Source organism: Vitis vinifera, chromosome 1 (genome assembly GCF_030704535.1).
Source record: "Vitis vinifera cultivar Pinot Noir 40024 chromosome 1, ASM3070453v1".
NCBI lineage: Eukaryota > Viridiplantae > Streptophyta > Magnoliopsida > Vitales > Vitaceae > Vitis > Vitis vinifera.
In genome coordinates this window covers 8,059,870-8,073,845 of record NC_081805.1, presented here as the reverse complement: position 1 = coordinate 8,073,845, position 13,976 = coordinate 8,059,870, and the positions used below count along the sequence as shown (strand labels likewise).

The window sequence follows — 13,976 nt, the reverse complement described above, 5'->3', positions numbered from 1 at the left end:
AGGTGCTACATTTCTACATGCCCACACTTGAAGTATAAGGGATTTTGTTTCTGAAGTTCTTTGCTTTACTCTTCAACCAGTATACTAAAATTTCAAAGTAAAAAGTGTTCATGAGTCTTGTTATTGTCATTCTCTCAAGTGGGTATATTAAAATGAATCTGAAAAGCCATATTTATTTTCCGTGACAACTTCAATTGTATAAAAGTATTGTACAAAAAAAAAAATAGTAATAAACAATGAATAGAAAAAGAAGTCAACTGATTAGTCGGACCAACAAAGCAATTGAAACCTGACCCTGTTTATTCATAACAAGAAAGTCCAAGGATTCAGCAGCATGAAAATATAGATGAAACCACCATGTTGTTAGGAGGTTGTCAGCTGTTCCCATCGGTTGGCTGATTTCCTTCTTCTCTCAGTACAAGGTAATTCTAATGTTAACTGTGACTGTTCACCTCAATTAAACTGTGACCCATCTCTCTCTTCATTCTTCTTGCAATTGCAATCTCTCTGATTTGCATTGAGATCTCAAGCTCCCCAATTTCAGAGTAAAAGCTTGAAGCTTGCAAATAAGTTGCAGGGTCCTCGGGTTCCAGCTCCATCAAGACTTTTGCTGCTCTTCTTCCTACTATAGTATCACCATGGATCCGACAACTTTGCAGCAGTGAGCTCCACATCACAGAATCGCTCTTTGCTGGGGCATGTTTTAACAGTCCTTCAGCTTCATCTAACAGACCTGCACGACCCAGAAGATCTACCATACATGAATAATGCTGCTGATCTGGGTGAATGCCATGAATACTCTTCATTGAGTTAAACACCGATCTTCCTTCTTCAACCAACCCTGAATGACTGCACCCTGTCAATGCACACAGAAATGTCACTCTATCTGGTTTCAGGCCCTGTTTAGCCATGATTTCAAGCATTTCAAGGCCTTCTCTGCCCATTCCATTCCGTGCATACCCATTAATGATTGAAGTGAAACATATTGCATTTGGTGAATGAAGTTGTTCAAAAATCTGATGTGAAAGTTCGACATGACCATATTTTGAATATGCATCAATTAAAGAACATGAAACTGCAGTATCAAATTCAAAACCTGATTTTATTGCACAACAATGCAGCAATCTACAGCATGCCAAACTTCCAAAAGCAGATACTAACGATGCCTTTAGTGAAGTGGACAAAGTGACTTCATCAACTCCAATTCCCTCATCAACCATTAAACCAAACAACTCCAGCACATCTTCAACAATACCACAGTGCAACAAAGATGACATCAGTGAGTTGCAGATCTCCAGAGTTCTCTCAGGCACACTCTCAAACACAGATACTGAGCTTTTGATGTCGCCACATTTCCCATACATATTGATCAAGGCAGATTCAACATGGACACTCCCAGGAGCAAAACCCAATTTCACAACATGACTCTGAATTTGCTTCCCAAAAATAATATTGTCACATCCAATAGCTGCATTTAGGAATCCCACAAATGAACGGATGGACGGCTTCTTCCCCCATGACTGCATCCTAGCAAATAGTTCAAGAGCATCAGAAAGCAAACCACTAGCAGCAAACACAGAAACAATTGAATTCCATGATATGACATCCTCATCTCGAATAGCTTCAAATGATTTCTTAGCGTCAATCAAATTCCCACAAACACAGTAAAAATCCACCAAAGCATTAGCAGCAAATAAATTAGCTTCTACCCATCCAACCTTAATTGCATGACAATGCAGCTGCTTCCCCTCGTCACAAAACCTACCGTTACCACATCCGCGAATTAAATAACAGAAAGTAAGGCCATTCGGCTTAACACATTCTTCTTTCATTGCAGAGTACATGGTGAATAACCATTCCGATCGACTAAGTTCACAAAACCCACGTAAAACCAAATTGCATATAGCCAAATTTCTTCTAGGCAAGTTACTGAACAATCTTAAGGCAGTATCACAGTCTCCCATCTGCATATAAAGATCAACAAGCGAACCTGCCACATACAAGTTCGAACTGAACCCGAGAAAAATCACCCTGCTATGAACTTGAATTGCCTCCTGGTGCAAACCTGCATTGCTGCAAACGCTCAAAACAGAAGAAAAAGTGGAGGAACTTTCTCTAATGCCCTGGAAAACCATTTCACTGTAGTACTGAAAAGCCTGTTTGGGAAGTTCATGCTGACGATACCCATTAATTAGCAAATTCCAAGTAACTACATCACGGATGGGCATTTTTTCGAACAAGTGAAGGGCAGAGGCTAGGGACCCAGATTTGATCAATGAATCAATTGCTCGGTTGTTGGAGTAGAGATCCACATGCGGATTGGTTTCACAGTACGAGTCCAATAGCAGAGAAGCGGATGGAGATGAAGCTGTGGATGTGAAATTCAGTGAAGTGTTTGTTATGCTTCTGGGAAAGAATAGTAGATTCCTTCTCTGCATGGTTTAGGAGCTACTGAACACTGACTCCATCAATTCACATTGTCCCACATCATAAAAACTGCTAGAACACAAGCACGTCTCTGATATTTAATTTACGGTTCCCAACTATTAGACCTGAAATTTTATCTTCTAACAAGCAAGTTTATTGATTCAATGCTTCTCCTCTATTATCCCGATTGAAATTTGAATCAGGGTTGTTGAAAATAGATGCAGATCCTACTGTTTCAGAAAACGAATTCTCTGCTATCTAAATTCAGTTTAAGCATATAGCTGGGGAACATAAACCTAAAATGTCCAATGCGCCAATTCATAGTTGCTTTATTTTGTATTTTTTATTTTTTATTTTATTTTATTGCACTTTGCTTTTTTTTATTTTTTTTATTTTTTTTGTATTTTTTTTTCACAGGAAACTTTACTTTACTTTATTTTATTTGTATTTTAATTTTTTATATTTTATATTTTATTTTTTCCGGCACTTTGCCTTATTCAGTATTTTTATTTTATTTTTTCTCATTGGGCACTTTGCTATATTTTGTATTTTTATTTTATTACCCTTTTGTATTTTGTATTTTAGTTTTTCACACACGACACTTTGCTTTATTTTGTAATTTATTCCCCCATCAACTTGTTGCAATGCATAAAGCTTTTTTTGTATTATTTAGTTTTTTTTTTCATTCAGAAGTAAAGAATAACGAAGGAAGCAACACTTTTTAGAAGAATAAGACTTACATTGCATAAAAATATTTTACAAGAATAGGAACACTCGAATACTTAATACATTGGTCAAATGAAAATCATTCTTTATTTATAGACACTTATGAAACTTTCTGTAACATTACGAAGATTTCTTAAGTTTTTAGAAACTCTCTAAAAATTCTTATACAAATATTATATACAAGACATGTAGAAGAAATTTTTGGAACTTTCTAAAATTCTACTTATTTTTCTCTTATCCTCTATCATTGTATAGAGATGAGTGGAGACCTAAAGGTTTCTTTAAAGTTTTGTACATATACGAAACTTGTATCTTTCCCTTTATCTTCCATCCCTATGCAGAGATATGTAAGACCTTCAAGCTTCTCTTAAACTTTGTATACTCTTCCACTAATGCAAACTTTCTCTAAAACTTTCTACACTTTCCACTAGTGTAAGCGACTCCAAATGGTTCTAGAAACTTCCTACCCAATATAAACTCAAGGGAAGGTTATTTTGAGCAAGTTATGACAAATTGCATGCTTCCTTATTGCTCACATTTATTCCCAAATTTTGAATAACTATTAATTTATCAATCTATCTCACACACACAGGAAAAAAAAAATTAATAAAAATTTGAGAAGATGGCTGCAATTATAATTCTTTCATAGACTCATAGCATATGAACAGTTGGGTGTCCATTTTTCTCTTGATATAGGCTGGATGCCCATTTTCCTTCTAATATAGGCAACAGCCGTGTCAAAGTCCAATGGTTTTAGTATTTTTATAATAACACGAGTACATTTACATCCTGTATTTGTAACCCCAAAGATGAGTTTCACACTCCCATTAAGATCTATCAGTATTGAGTGTGAAGATGGCTCCAATTAGACTTATGGCTATGTTTGGTTCCCGGAAAATTTGAGGGAAAATGCGAGGGAAAGAAAATACAAAGGAAAAGTAGAAGGAAAAAAAAAGTGAAGGAAAATAAAAAAATAGATTAAAATTTGATAAATTATTTTTTTTGTTACTTCAAACTCATTTTATTTATTTTAACTCATCAATATAAAGATTAAATAATTTAAAAATACATAAGTTTTTAATTAGTTTTAATTATATTTGATTTTTTTTTTATATTTTTCATAGGACAACCAAACATGAGAAAATCATTTTCCTTAGCATTTTTTTTCTTTCCTTTGTACTTTCCGGGAACCAAACATAGCCTAGCATATGAACAGTTGGACGTCCATTTTCGACTTAATATAGGCTGAAGCTGAATGTCCATTTTCCTCTTAATATTGGCAACAACTCAAAGTCCAAAGGTTTTAGTATTTTATAATAACACAAGTAGAGTACATTTACATCCGGTATTTGTAACCCCAAAGATGAGTTTCACACTCCCATCATCTATCAATATTGAGTTTCACACTCCCATCAACATCTATCAGCATGTAGCTGCAATGGCCTCCAGAAGGGAGGCAGCAAATTGCATCTGGGTCTCTTTGTCGATCTTAGAAAAGAGAGGAACGTGGACAAAGAGAGACTTGTGGCCTTTCTGTTCTGCAAACCGGAGAGAGTGATAATAGACATAATTGCACACAAAACGGCCAGCATCATCAGATGTTGTCACATCATAGCCCTTCTTCTTCAAGAACTTCATGATTGCTTCAACAGAGCAAGAAGTCTTCAAGAAACAAAAGCCGAAAAAGTTAAAGCATTTTCGTGGTGAGAAGCATCATATGTATGTGGATATGTATGTATGTATTATTGAATTCTACTGGAAACCAAAAGTTCTTTGAGATGTTTAAAATTTTTAGCACACATTTACACAAACTGAAATCAGATCATGAATTCACCTGTCTTGTCTGGGTAGTTCCTCCATCCTCAAGGACTATTGGGAGTTGCTGGAGCCAACAAAAAAAATCAGTATAATAACAAATGAAGGTAATGTAATATGAAATGTGAAGGAGATTAAGGATTGATTGACTTTCAGGAAGATATGTATATTAAAAGATTGAAAAAAAAAATCATACGTAAAGGTCTTGTAAAAAATATCTCTGAACTGCTACGAAATATGTACAATAGTGTAGATCCTCAGTTGGAATTAATAAGTTGAATTGAGATGACAATGCTAATTTATAATTTGTCAAAAATTTTGAAGCCCTTGTGAAAAACATAACCTAGAAAAGAGACTCTCTCGTCCTCCTCAGAGTTGACTCCAGCTGCAAACAACATATAGAAATAGCTCTCAGAGTACAAGATGCATGATCACCTGAGGTTGCCATCCAAGCTCATCTGGACAACGGAAAGAGGCCTCATTCACTGCCTGTCGCTCGATGGCAAATTTGTGTGCCCCACCATTCACCCCCAAGTGAAGCTGAAGATGAAACAAAGCAAAAAAAGAAAAAGGAATTTGAAGTCATTAAAAGCTAAATTCAGAAAACAATAGATATTGTTAATAAAAGCAACCTTCTACAGAATGAGTCTCCTTCAACTACCATTGGCGAATGATTTACATAATGCCATGGATTTTGGGCTATAACCTATGGGTCTATGACTGGTTTAAAAACTATCCCATAGGACAGTAAAACCCAGCAATTTTAGTTGACAAATACCTCCCTACCAAGTGAGTTAGATATCAACATATTAATCTTATATTTTCTGCCAACAAAGTTCTATTGTGCAACTCCAATGTAGTAGAGTGTATGGATAATGATGTGACAATTACCACAATGAATTAAAAAATGAGTAAGATAATTCAAAGGATTTAAGAAAATCAAACAAACTACATCAATCCCCAAGTTTTTTAGACTCTGGGTAAAATTTTCTCATCCTCGTAGCATCAGATTGAACAGTTGCTATTGCTTATAAAGATTCCCTTCCACTTGTAATAGAGCAATCATTCCTATAGGTTAGGATACTCCATTTGCTACTATCCCTAAATGCATAAATCAGCAATGCCTTGAATGTAAGCATAAGTATTTTTCCTCTTAGAAAAGCATCAACCAAATAGAAAAATCATGTGTTAAACATAAAGCAGACAGGAATGGAGTTTACTATTAAGGGCATGGGGGAACCAGGTTAAGGTTAAGTAAAAATAAAAGAACTAATAAAGCACTTAGGCAGTGGAATAGACTGAACAGAAATCAGTAGGACCATAATAGCTAACTACATGATATCTTGGAAAAAAGCTGTAAAAATAGTGTAAAATAGAGCCTAAAATGCAAAAATTTTCAAGATAATATCATGGAATATGGAGCTATAAACATGTAATATGTAGATGATCACTAGAATCTCAAACAACTACAGTGGATAAGGAAGACCTTTTGAACTTATTTCATCCAAAAATAATGATTAATGAGTGTTTTTTTTAGCAGCTTAAACATGAAAGATGCTCTAAAACCAAAATCTTTCTTGAAAACCACTTGTTTAATGTACAAGCACATTTTTTCGCTGTAGTCTTTTACTAAGAAACCAAATGTTACTCTCATCAGAAACTAAGAAACATCACCAACTGAGACATTGCAGAGGAAGGATCAGTTTCCGTTATTATGATGATCATCAATGACAAATAATTTATCCATCAAAAAAAAAAAACCAATGAAAGATGATTAATTTTCATTTCTAGAAAAAAAAAAAATTGCCATGAACTAGATCTTGCTAAAGTAAATACCAGGAGGAAAAGGCATTTTCCAAAATACTCATCACACATCCATTTCTGTTGGGATTTCTGGTCTGACTCAGTACTAGTTATGGCTGAGGCATCCTAAACATTCTAAATCCTTTTGCAAACTAAAAGAATTCACAATCCCAACTTCAGTCTGACTGAACTAGTCCATCTGGTTAACATGCCCCACGATGATTAATCCAAGAAAAGCAAATGGCTTCTGAAAATCAATGAGGAAACAAAATGCAATCCAGAGATATAATTGATTTTCAATAGTACAATTAGCTGCAGGAAGACAACTGACCCATACAACTTGTTCATTGCTCAAAGCATCAGCTCCTGAGATGCCTGATTCCATGATCTTGTAAAGCATGGGCAGTGCACCATCTCCTGCGGTTTCAAGAACAATGCAGCTCCCAAGGGTGACTCCATTGGGCAATCCCCTCTTTTGAATGAAATCCCTCAGATTGCTAACTATAGTCTCTGTTGGATTCTCAGCAACCCCTTGAAATTTCTTGAATCCAGTTACATGAATGACAACAGGTTTTGGCCCTTCAGACCCCATCGCCTCACTGATGCAATTCCCAATTCTTGGTGAATGCTGCCTCTAAATCCTGTGTCAACACCAACCAAGATTACTCACCTCCTCAACAAAAATCACAAAAATTACTAAAGCGGAATTTGCATCAATAAGAGAAATTCGAACTACATAAATTCAAACATAATACTTCATATGATTCACGGAAAGCAAAGAATATCCTTAAGAAAGTAAATCAGTAAAGAATATGATATCCTTGGCTTTTGTTAATCATTTTCCTTTTGTTTCCCGCTAATGTCTTTACTGAAAAATAAAATAAAAGTAAGTACATGTAGGTAATGTAAAGAGAAATTAGAACCCGTAATCTAAAAGTTTTCCACCCAAAGCCAAGTGAGCCTAAACAAACACAATCAAACTATTAAATCTATTCAACAATAACCAAGCCCATCTCAAAGGGCAATACAAATCAAACACTTAAAAGGAAAATCTAAAAATGGACATGCTATCTCAAAGGTCATAAATACAACCGCAATAAAATGTTCATTTCAACAAAATCAACAAACAAAACCAATAACAATCACCAATGAGCCCACAAAGAATTGATCTTCCGTTTGATAGCTCAGAATCGAAGTGAAACAAAGAAGTAAAAGCACAAATGTTAGACAAAACCAGCACCTTATTCAACTAACCCCTAAAACATGTGAAAAATAATCATTTCCTTTCTTTTCCTCTCCCCAATTTTCTCAGAAACCAAACATAAAAAACGAATTGTATAAACAAAATGCTGAGACAAAGTTGAAATACATCACCGTCGGATCATAGAGTAGTTGAATACTTGAATAGAAGAGAAACCATATCGAAATCAGAGAAAGGGAAAGCATAGAAGCGGAAGAAAACAGAGGTTGAGCCTTACCTTGGGGCACGGAGCCGGCTCAGTGTTCGAGAGATGCCGTCTTCGAGAGAGAGATGAAGACGAAGAAGCTTCTTTGGGCTTTTTGGCCCTTTATGGGCTGCTCTAAGGTAGTCTGTTCAAACACCCTCCGTTGCTCCGTTTATTACGGAAATGCCATTACCTTGTCTGATCTACTCGCGTTACTGAAGGGCTCCATCCATCAGTTGTTAGTCATCTTATTATTATTTAATAAAAATATTAATTTCTTTTTCTATTCATATATATATATATATAGATATATATATATTAAACATATTTAATTTACATATGATTATTTTATTTATTTTTAATTTTCACAAAATTTGGCTCCAATGAGCCGAAATATAAGTGGGCGTCAAGCTATTCATGTAGGATGGCCCAAATCCAGATGGCGCCTCAGGGGAATCAGCCCGGCCCATGTCCTTCATCCCTGCCCCCTCCACTTCCCTCCTCAGATGAACCCTAGCTCTTTAACTTTCAGTTTCATTGAATTTGATTCCATTTATTTGAGATTTTCTTTTCTTTTTAATTGAAACTGTTGTGGCTTTTATGTGTTTTTTTGTTGGTCTGAATCAAGCCTTTGATTTTCTGGATTATATGAAAGTTGCGTTGGACAGTGAATTTTGGTGAAAGCCAAAAACATGACGCAAAATAGGGACGAACCTCCTGCGGTTCGAGTATATACCATCTGCGACGAATCAAGGTTAGTGTGCATCATCATTTGAGACTGCAGCTGAGATGAATCGAATTCTTATGAGTATTTTAACCCTAACCATCTCAATTCCTTTAATACCTCTTCTCTTTACAGATATCTGATCGTGAGGAACGTTCCAGCGTTGGGATGTGGCGACGATTTGTTGAATTTATTCGCCTCATATGGAGACATTGAAGAGTAAGCATCTTCTTTGTTGTGTGTTCTTTGTTTTCGCATTTTTCTTATTGTTTGCTTTAAAAAAATCTGGTGCCACTGAGTGAAAACTGTTACCATTGATTGATGCATTGCATTCTGTTTGGTTCTTTCTGGGTTTTTTTTTTTGTAAGGCTGATTTTTGTTGACACTTGATTTGTGTGTCTTAAGGTGCAAACCAATGGATGCAGAAGACTGTGAGCCTTTCACTGATGTTTATTGGATCAAATTTCGTCTGGTCAGTAATGCCAGGTGATTCAATAAAATTGAATTTATTTTTTCGCTCCATGTTATGCATTTATGATTTATGAATGATATTCACTTAGCAGTTATAGGTTATGTGCTTTTACGTGTCAATAAACAGAGTTTGAACCACTTAACTTTTATAGATTTGCAAAAAGGAAATTGGACGAATTTGTTTTTCTCGGGAATCGACTGAAGGTTGAATATGCTCCTCATTTTGAGAGCCTTTCTGACACAAAGGAGAAGTTAGAAGGGAGGAGAAAGGAAGTTTTATCACGACTGAACCGTAAGTTTCTGTGTTGTGGGCATGATCGAAACTTAAAATACTTGCAACACAGATGAGGGGTATTTGAAATGATGTGTTGCTGAGGATTTATGTTCATGCATGTTTATGTCATGATATCAGCTGGAAGATCCAAAATGCCAACAGTTCATAATCCAGATGCTTTGGGTGAGCCTTTATTGGTTAAAAATCCCTCACAGACCAATTGCATTTCAAAGCAGATGAGCTTTAACCAGAGGTGATATATATTTTTATTTGAATTTTGGAGTTCTATTCCTGTCATAAAGCCTTTTGGAGGTTGTTTGCTCTGTGATGCATAAAATGGAACTTTCCTTGCTGCAGGATATCTGGAGAATCAGATCATGTTTCTCGCATTAAAGATTCTTCAATCACAACAGTTTCCTCTAACCAGGTTCTGCACTCTTTACATATTGGCATCTTGAAAGCTTTTCTTCTCCCACTGGTTTGGATTACATGAATTGAAATGAAAAATGCTTTACGCATGACAATAGCTGGTGACCTTTGATGGCAATTGACGTAGCTAGTGTTGTTGCCCACTGGTGGTTGCACTTAGAGTTGCAACTCAAGATGGTGGATACAATTGTAAAACAACTCTAGCCCAAAATTAACGTTTTGATGAGTGCCTGTCACCCTAGCCAAGGCTAGCAAGCTTTGCTTAAATTGAGTTAGTTTGTTAGCTTGGAATGGAAAAGTTAACCTATTTGCTTACCTTGACTACTTTTTAATGCCTCTCACAATTTCTCTTGAGCAAACATACCATGGAGGATATTTTAAGTTAAAGAATAAGATATCTGTGGAAGAATGCTTGAAACCATTTCCATGATATATGGGCCAAAAGAGGAAATGTGTTTGAAAATCAAGTTAAATTAAAGGAAATCTCTAATGAGATAAAGTCGTGCGTATTAAAGAAAAATAATTGGAGTTATGAATTTTATATTCATTACAGTTATGAAGAATCATGTGGCATTCAAAACATAGTTTATCAAAGAGTTTCCTTCTATTTTGTCTCCAATGACCATAATATATAATAACATATATAAGCATGTTAGTGGGGCTTTTTGCCCGGGCACAATAATTTTTTAAAAAAAGCATTCCACTAAAAATAATTATAAAACTACCACACTTTTGGATTTCAAGTAGACTAGTTCAATATGAAAAAAGTGAAAAAGGTAAATTCATCTTTTCATAAGACGAATTCAATGCAAAAAGTGAATTCATCATTTGAAAAAACGAGTTCCATGCAAAAATAAAACAAGTAATCAAAAGTGTCATATTTTTTGTATTTATTTTTTAAACAACCGTTTTTTAATAATATTTAAAAAAAAAATCCATGTTAGTACCTATAAAAAATATACTAACATGATCAATATTATAATTAATATATGTATGTATATATATATATATATATATATATGAAAAATGAGAAAATATATTAAAATCACGTGAAAAAAAGTGCATCAAAGTACACACGATATATACAATATGCACCAACAGTCAGCATTTACCCTACATGTATAAATAAATTGGCCTTCAAGGATGATGTGTTGTCAATCTAGAGATTAAAATACTCTTTTGTTTATTCTCTTTGGTCTGAGGCTAAGTTGTTTATAGTTGAATACCCTCTAACTATGGTTAATTTTATTGATTGGTTGGGATCCTATTAAGGTTGTTTTTTGGGCTAGCTGGATGTTGTTCTCCTTCTTCTTTTTCTGTGGCCCTTTTGGTGGTGGGTGTATAGGTTTGTATACCTTGAGTCGCTTTTTTGGCGTCTCTTTATATATGAAATTCTCTTTACTTATCAAAAAAAAAAAATTACCCTACATGTATAAAAATGTAAATGAACTTTAAATTGTCCTAAAAATTCAGGCAAGGCTTGACTATTGGTTAGGTTTAGCTAGTTTCAACACGCCCCTTTGTGAGGTCTTTTCCTCCTTGTTTGATTTAGCGGGTTCTAAAGATGCGTAGGTAGCGGACTATTGGGACCCAATGGGGGAAGAGGGAGGGTGGACTCCCCACTTCCTTAGACCTTTCAATGATTGGGAGGTGGAGGAGGTGGAGAGACTCCTTTCGTCCATTCAAGGAAAGAGGCTGGATGCTGATATGGGGGATAGGATGGTGTGGAAAGAGACGAAAAATGAGATTTTCACTGTAAAATCTCTTTATAAGTCTCTTGTTCATAGTTGTGCAGTCTCGTTTCTGTGCAATATTATTTGGAGTCCATATGTTCCTATAAAGGTGAGTTTTTTTGCTTGGAAAGCTTCTTGGGAGAAGGTCCTTACTCAAGATCAACTCAAGAGGAGGGGCTGGATTTTAGCCAACAGATGTTGCTTGTGTTGTGTTGAAGAAGAAACGATAAATCACATCCTTGTTCATTGTTCTAAGGCGAAGATTTTGTGGGATCTTGTGTTTTCTCTATTTGGGGTTAATTAGGTTTTTCCGTTTACGGTTAGAGACACTCTATTAAGTTGGTATGTTTCTTTTAAGGACAAAAAGCATAGAAAGGTTTGGTGGGCAGTCCCTCTTTGTTTATTTTGGACGGTTTGGAAGGAAAGAAATAGGATAGTCTTTGATAATGAGGTTTTGTCGATTCAAAGATTGAGAAATTTCTGTGTGTGTAATCTCTTATCTTAGGCTAAATCTTCTATAGCTGAAGGCCCCTTAACTTTGTTTAACTTTGTGGAATGGTTGGGTTCTTGTTGAGGGCCGGTGAGTGCTTGTGTTTTTGTTGTATTTTTAGGTGACGCTTGTATACTCCCTGTATGTTCTGGGTTGCCTTTCAAGCACCCTTTTTCTAATATATCTTTGTGCATTTACCTATCAAAAAAAAAAAAATTGAAAATTTTGGACCAAGAAACTTACTTGGAATGAAATCTTAAATTGCCTTAAGCAGTGACAAAATGATCCTCTACTGTCTGGCAGTGCTCAAAAGTGGGGTTGCTGCCGGCATTTTTAGTCAACGTAATCTCATGGAAGAAATGACTCACCTTTAGATGCAGTTTTGCACGCCTATCTCCCAACCTCCCCTCTTTTTAGAGTCACCCAGCATATAAATTTGTTGACTTTTGAGGTGCTCATATTACCTGTTCCAGTGTCATATATGTTTCGAAATATGCTAATTAATTTGTAAGAGACGAATAGTGGCAATATTGGCTGCTTGAATCTTAAAATTAGCTTATCTAAACAGCATCTTTGCAGTATTTTATTTTCATCAGGTAGTTAGTAATTCTAGTTAGATGCCCCAATTGGACACTTTCACATGATATACATATATTGTCATTTCAAGGGAAAAGCTGTCACATTAAGTAGATGGAATTTGGATGGTGTTCTGCTTATTGATGCCTGATATTGGATGGTAAAATGCCCATTATGCTTGTCAGGCAGGGTTTAGTTAGATGGTGCTTACTTTTGGCATTTATGCACGAACTGACTTCTACTGGGACTTGAGAATTTTCATTTCACTACAGCTTTTCATAAATTTTGGTAATTGCTTTATTCTAAAACTGGACCTTACGCCAACAAACGCTTCTCTCTCGTATTTGTCTCAGGATTATTTCGGGTCCCCATCAATGAATCAGACAGTTCGGTTGGTAAGGGAGAAGCTTGATAAGGTGATAAACCTCTACAGCACAATTACCTATTGAAAGTTTTTAAAGAGTTCAACATTAATTTTTTTTAAATCTGTTGCAGATACAATCAAGCAGCCAGCACTTAGAAGCTGGGCCTGCATTCAAGAAAACTCGAGTGGACAACAGAAGAAGAATCTAATGATTTTTTAGCCTGAGTTCTGGATCCTTTTACCAATGTTCGTGCTACTTTTATCACATCAATTGATCTACATATTGTGCTCATGTAAATTTCACCCCATCTTTGATGCTGGAAATGCTAAGTGTTGCAGTTTTGTATAACTGTTGATGTAATTGCAATATTTCAATGGGAAGTCAAGGAAATAGAAATCATGTAGGTATTGTTGTTTAGCTTGTTGAAATCAATTTGTTCTCAATATATGAGATGAGGATAAATTGCCAAATGCCCGATTCCTCAATTTGTTCTCAATATATAAGATGAGGATGAGTTGCCAAATGTTCCAATTCCCGTGTGTTAATTGGTCTTAAGTCCAAATGTTCATAACTTCGGTGGTTTGCCCATTAACCCCCCGAGGGAAGGAGCGTAGAAGGTGTGCTAAAGAACTAATTGGGGATGATTGTGCCTGAGCCAAGCACCAGAGCGAGTTGCTTGAATGCGAGAATCAAAAGCC

At 35.6% G+C, this 13,976-nt stretch overlaps 3 protein-coding genes across 4 annotated transcripts; 1 reads left to right on the top strand and 2 right to left on the bottom strand.

The window, feature by feature from the left end:
* Positions 1-145: 145 nt before the first annotated feature.
* On the bottom strand, positions 146-2,723 carry LOC109122670 (pentatricopeptide repeat-containing protein At1g74600, chloroplastic). Of its 2 annotated transcripts, XM_019220133.2 has the most exons (2): positions 1,097-2,723; positions 146-856 (listed from the first exon to the last, which is right to left on the bottom strand). In XM_019220133.2, the coding sequence occupies exons 1-2, from the start codon at positions 2,436-2,438 to the stop codon at positions 435-437; spliced, it is 1,764 nt and encodes a 587-aa protein (XP_019075678.1). In that variant the 5' UTR covers positions 2,439-2,723; the 3' UTR covers positions 146-434. The 2 variants fall into 2 exon arrangements, with proteins under 2 accessions (XP_019075678.1, XP_019075677.1); XM_019220132.2 differs by having other exon boundaries at positions 146-2,723.
* A 1,720-nt stretch (positions 2,724-4,443) lies between these two features.
* On the bottom strand, positions 4,444-8,448 carry LOC100263616 (uncharacterized). Its single transcript, XM_002266187.5, has 5 exons — positions 8,250-8,448; positions 7,103-7,412; positions 5,404-5,508; positions 4,988-5,035; positions 4,444-4,815 (listed from the first exon to the last, which is right to left on the bottom strand). Exons 2-5 carry the CDS (start codon positions 7,361-7,363, stop codon positions 4,576-4,578), a joined length of 654 nt encoding a protein of 217 aa, XP_002266223.1. The 5' UTR covers positions 7,364-7,412; positions 8,250-8,448; the 3' UTR covers positions 4,444-4,575.
* Positions 8,449-8,562: 114 nt separating this feature from the next.
* Positions 8,563-13,706, top strand: LOC100249934 (uncharacterized). Its single transcript, XM_002263728.4, has 8 exons — positions 8,563-8,970; positions 9,076-9,159; positions 9,346-9,426; positions 9,564-9,703; positions 9,824-9,938; positions 10,043-10,112; positions 13,267-13,329; positions 13,409-13,706. The coding sequence occupies exons 1-8, from the start codon at positions 8,909-8,911 to the stop codon at positions 13,484-13,486; spliced, it is 693 nt and encodes a 230-aa protein (XP_002263764.1). The 5' UTR covers positions 8,563-8,908; the 3' UTR covers positions 13,487-13,706.
* Positions 13,707-13,976: the final 270 nt, after the last annotated feature.

Bases quoted from the DNA above. Each gene is read 5' to 3' on its own strand.
- LOC109122670 (XM_019220132.2), bottom strand. From the start codon at position 2,438: ATGCAGAGAAGGAATCTACTATTCTTTCCCAGAAGCATAACAAACACT.
- LOC100263616 (XM_002266187.5), bottom strand. From the start codon at position 7,363: ATGGGGTCTGAAGGGCCAAAACCTGTTGTCATTCATGTAACTGGATTC. The intron at 5,036-5,403 runs GTGATCATGCAT...TGTTGGCTCCAG, and splicing joins AGCTTGGATGGCAACCTCAG to CAACTCCCAATAGTCCTTGA. The intron at 4,816-4,987 runs GTGAATTCATGA...TGTTTCTTGAAG, and splicing joins GAACTACCCAGACAAGACAG to ACTTCTTGCTCTGTTGAAGC.
- LOC100249934 (XM_002263728.4), top strand. From the start codon at position 8,909: ATGACGCAAAATAGGGACGAACCTCCTGCGGTTCGAGTATATACCATC. The intron at 9,427-9,563 runs GTGATTCAATAA...TAACTTTTATAG, and splicing joins CGTCTGGTCAGTAATGCCAG to ATTTGCAAAAAGGAAATTGG. The intron at 9,939-10,042 runs GTGATATATATT...TCCTTGCTGCAG, and splicing joins CAGATGAGCTTTAACCAGAG to GATATCTGGAGAATCAGATC.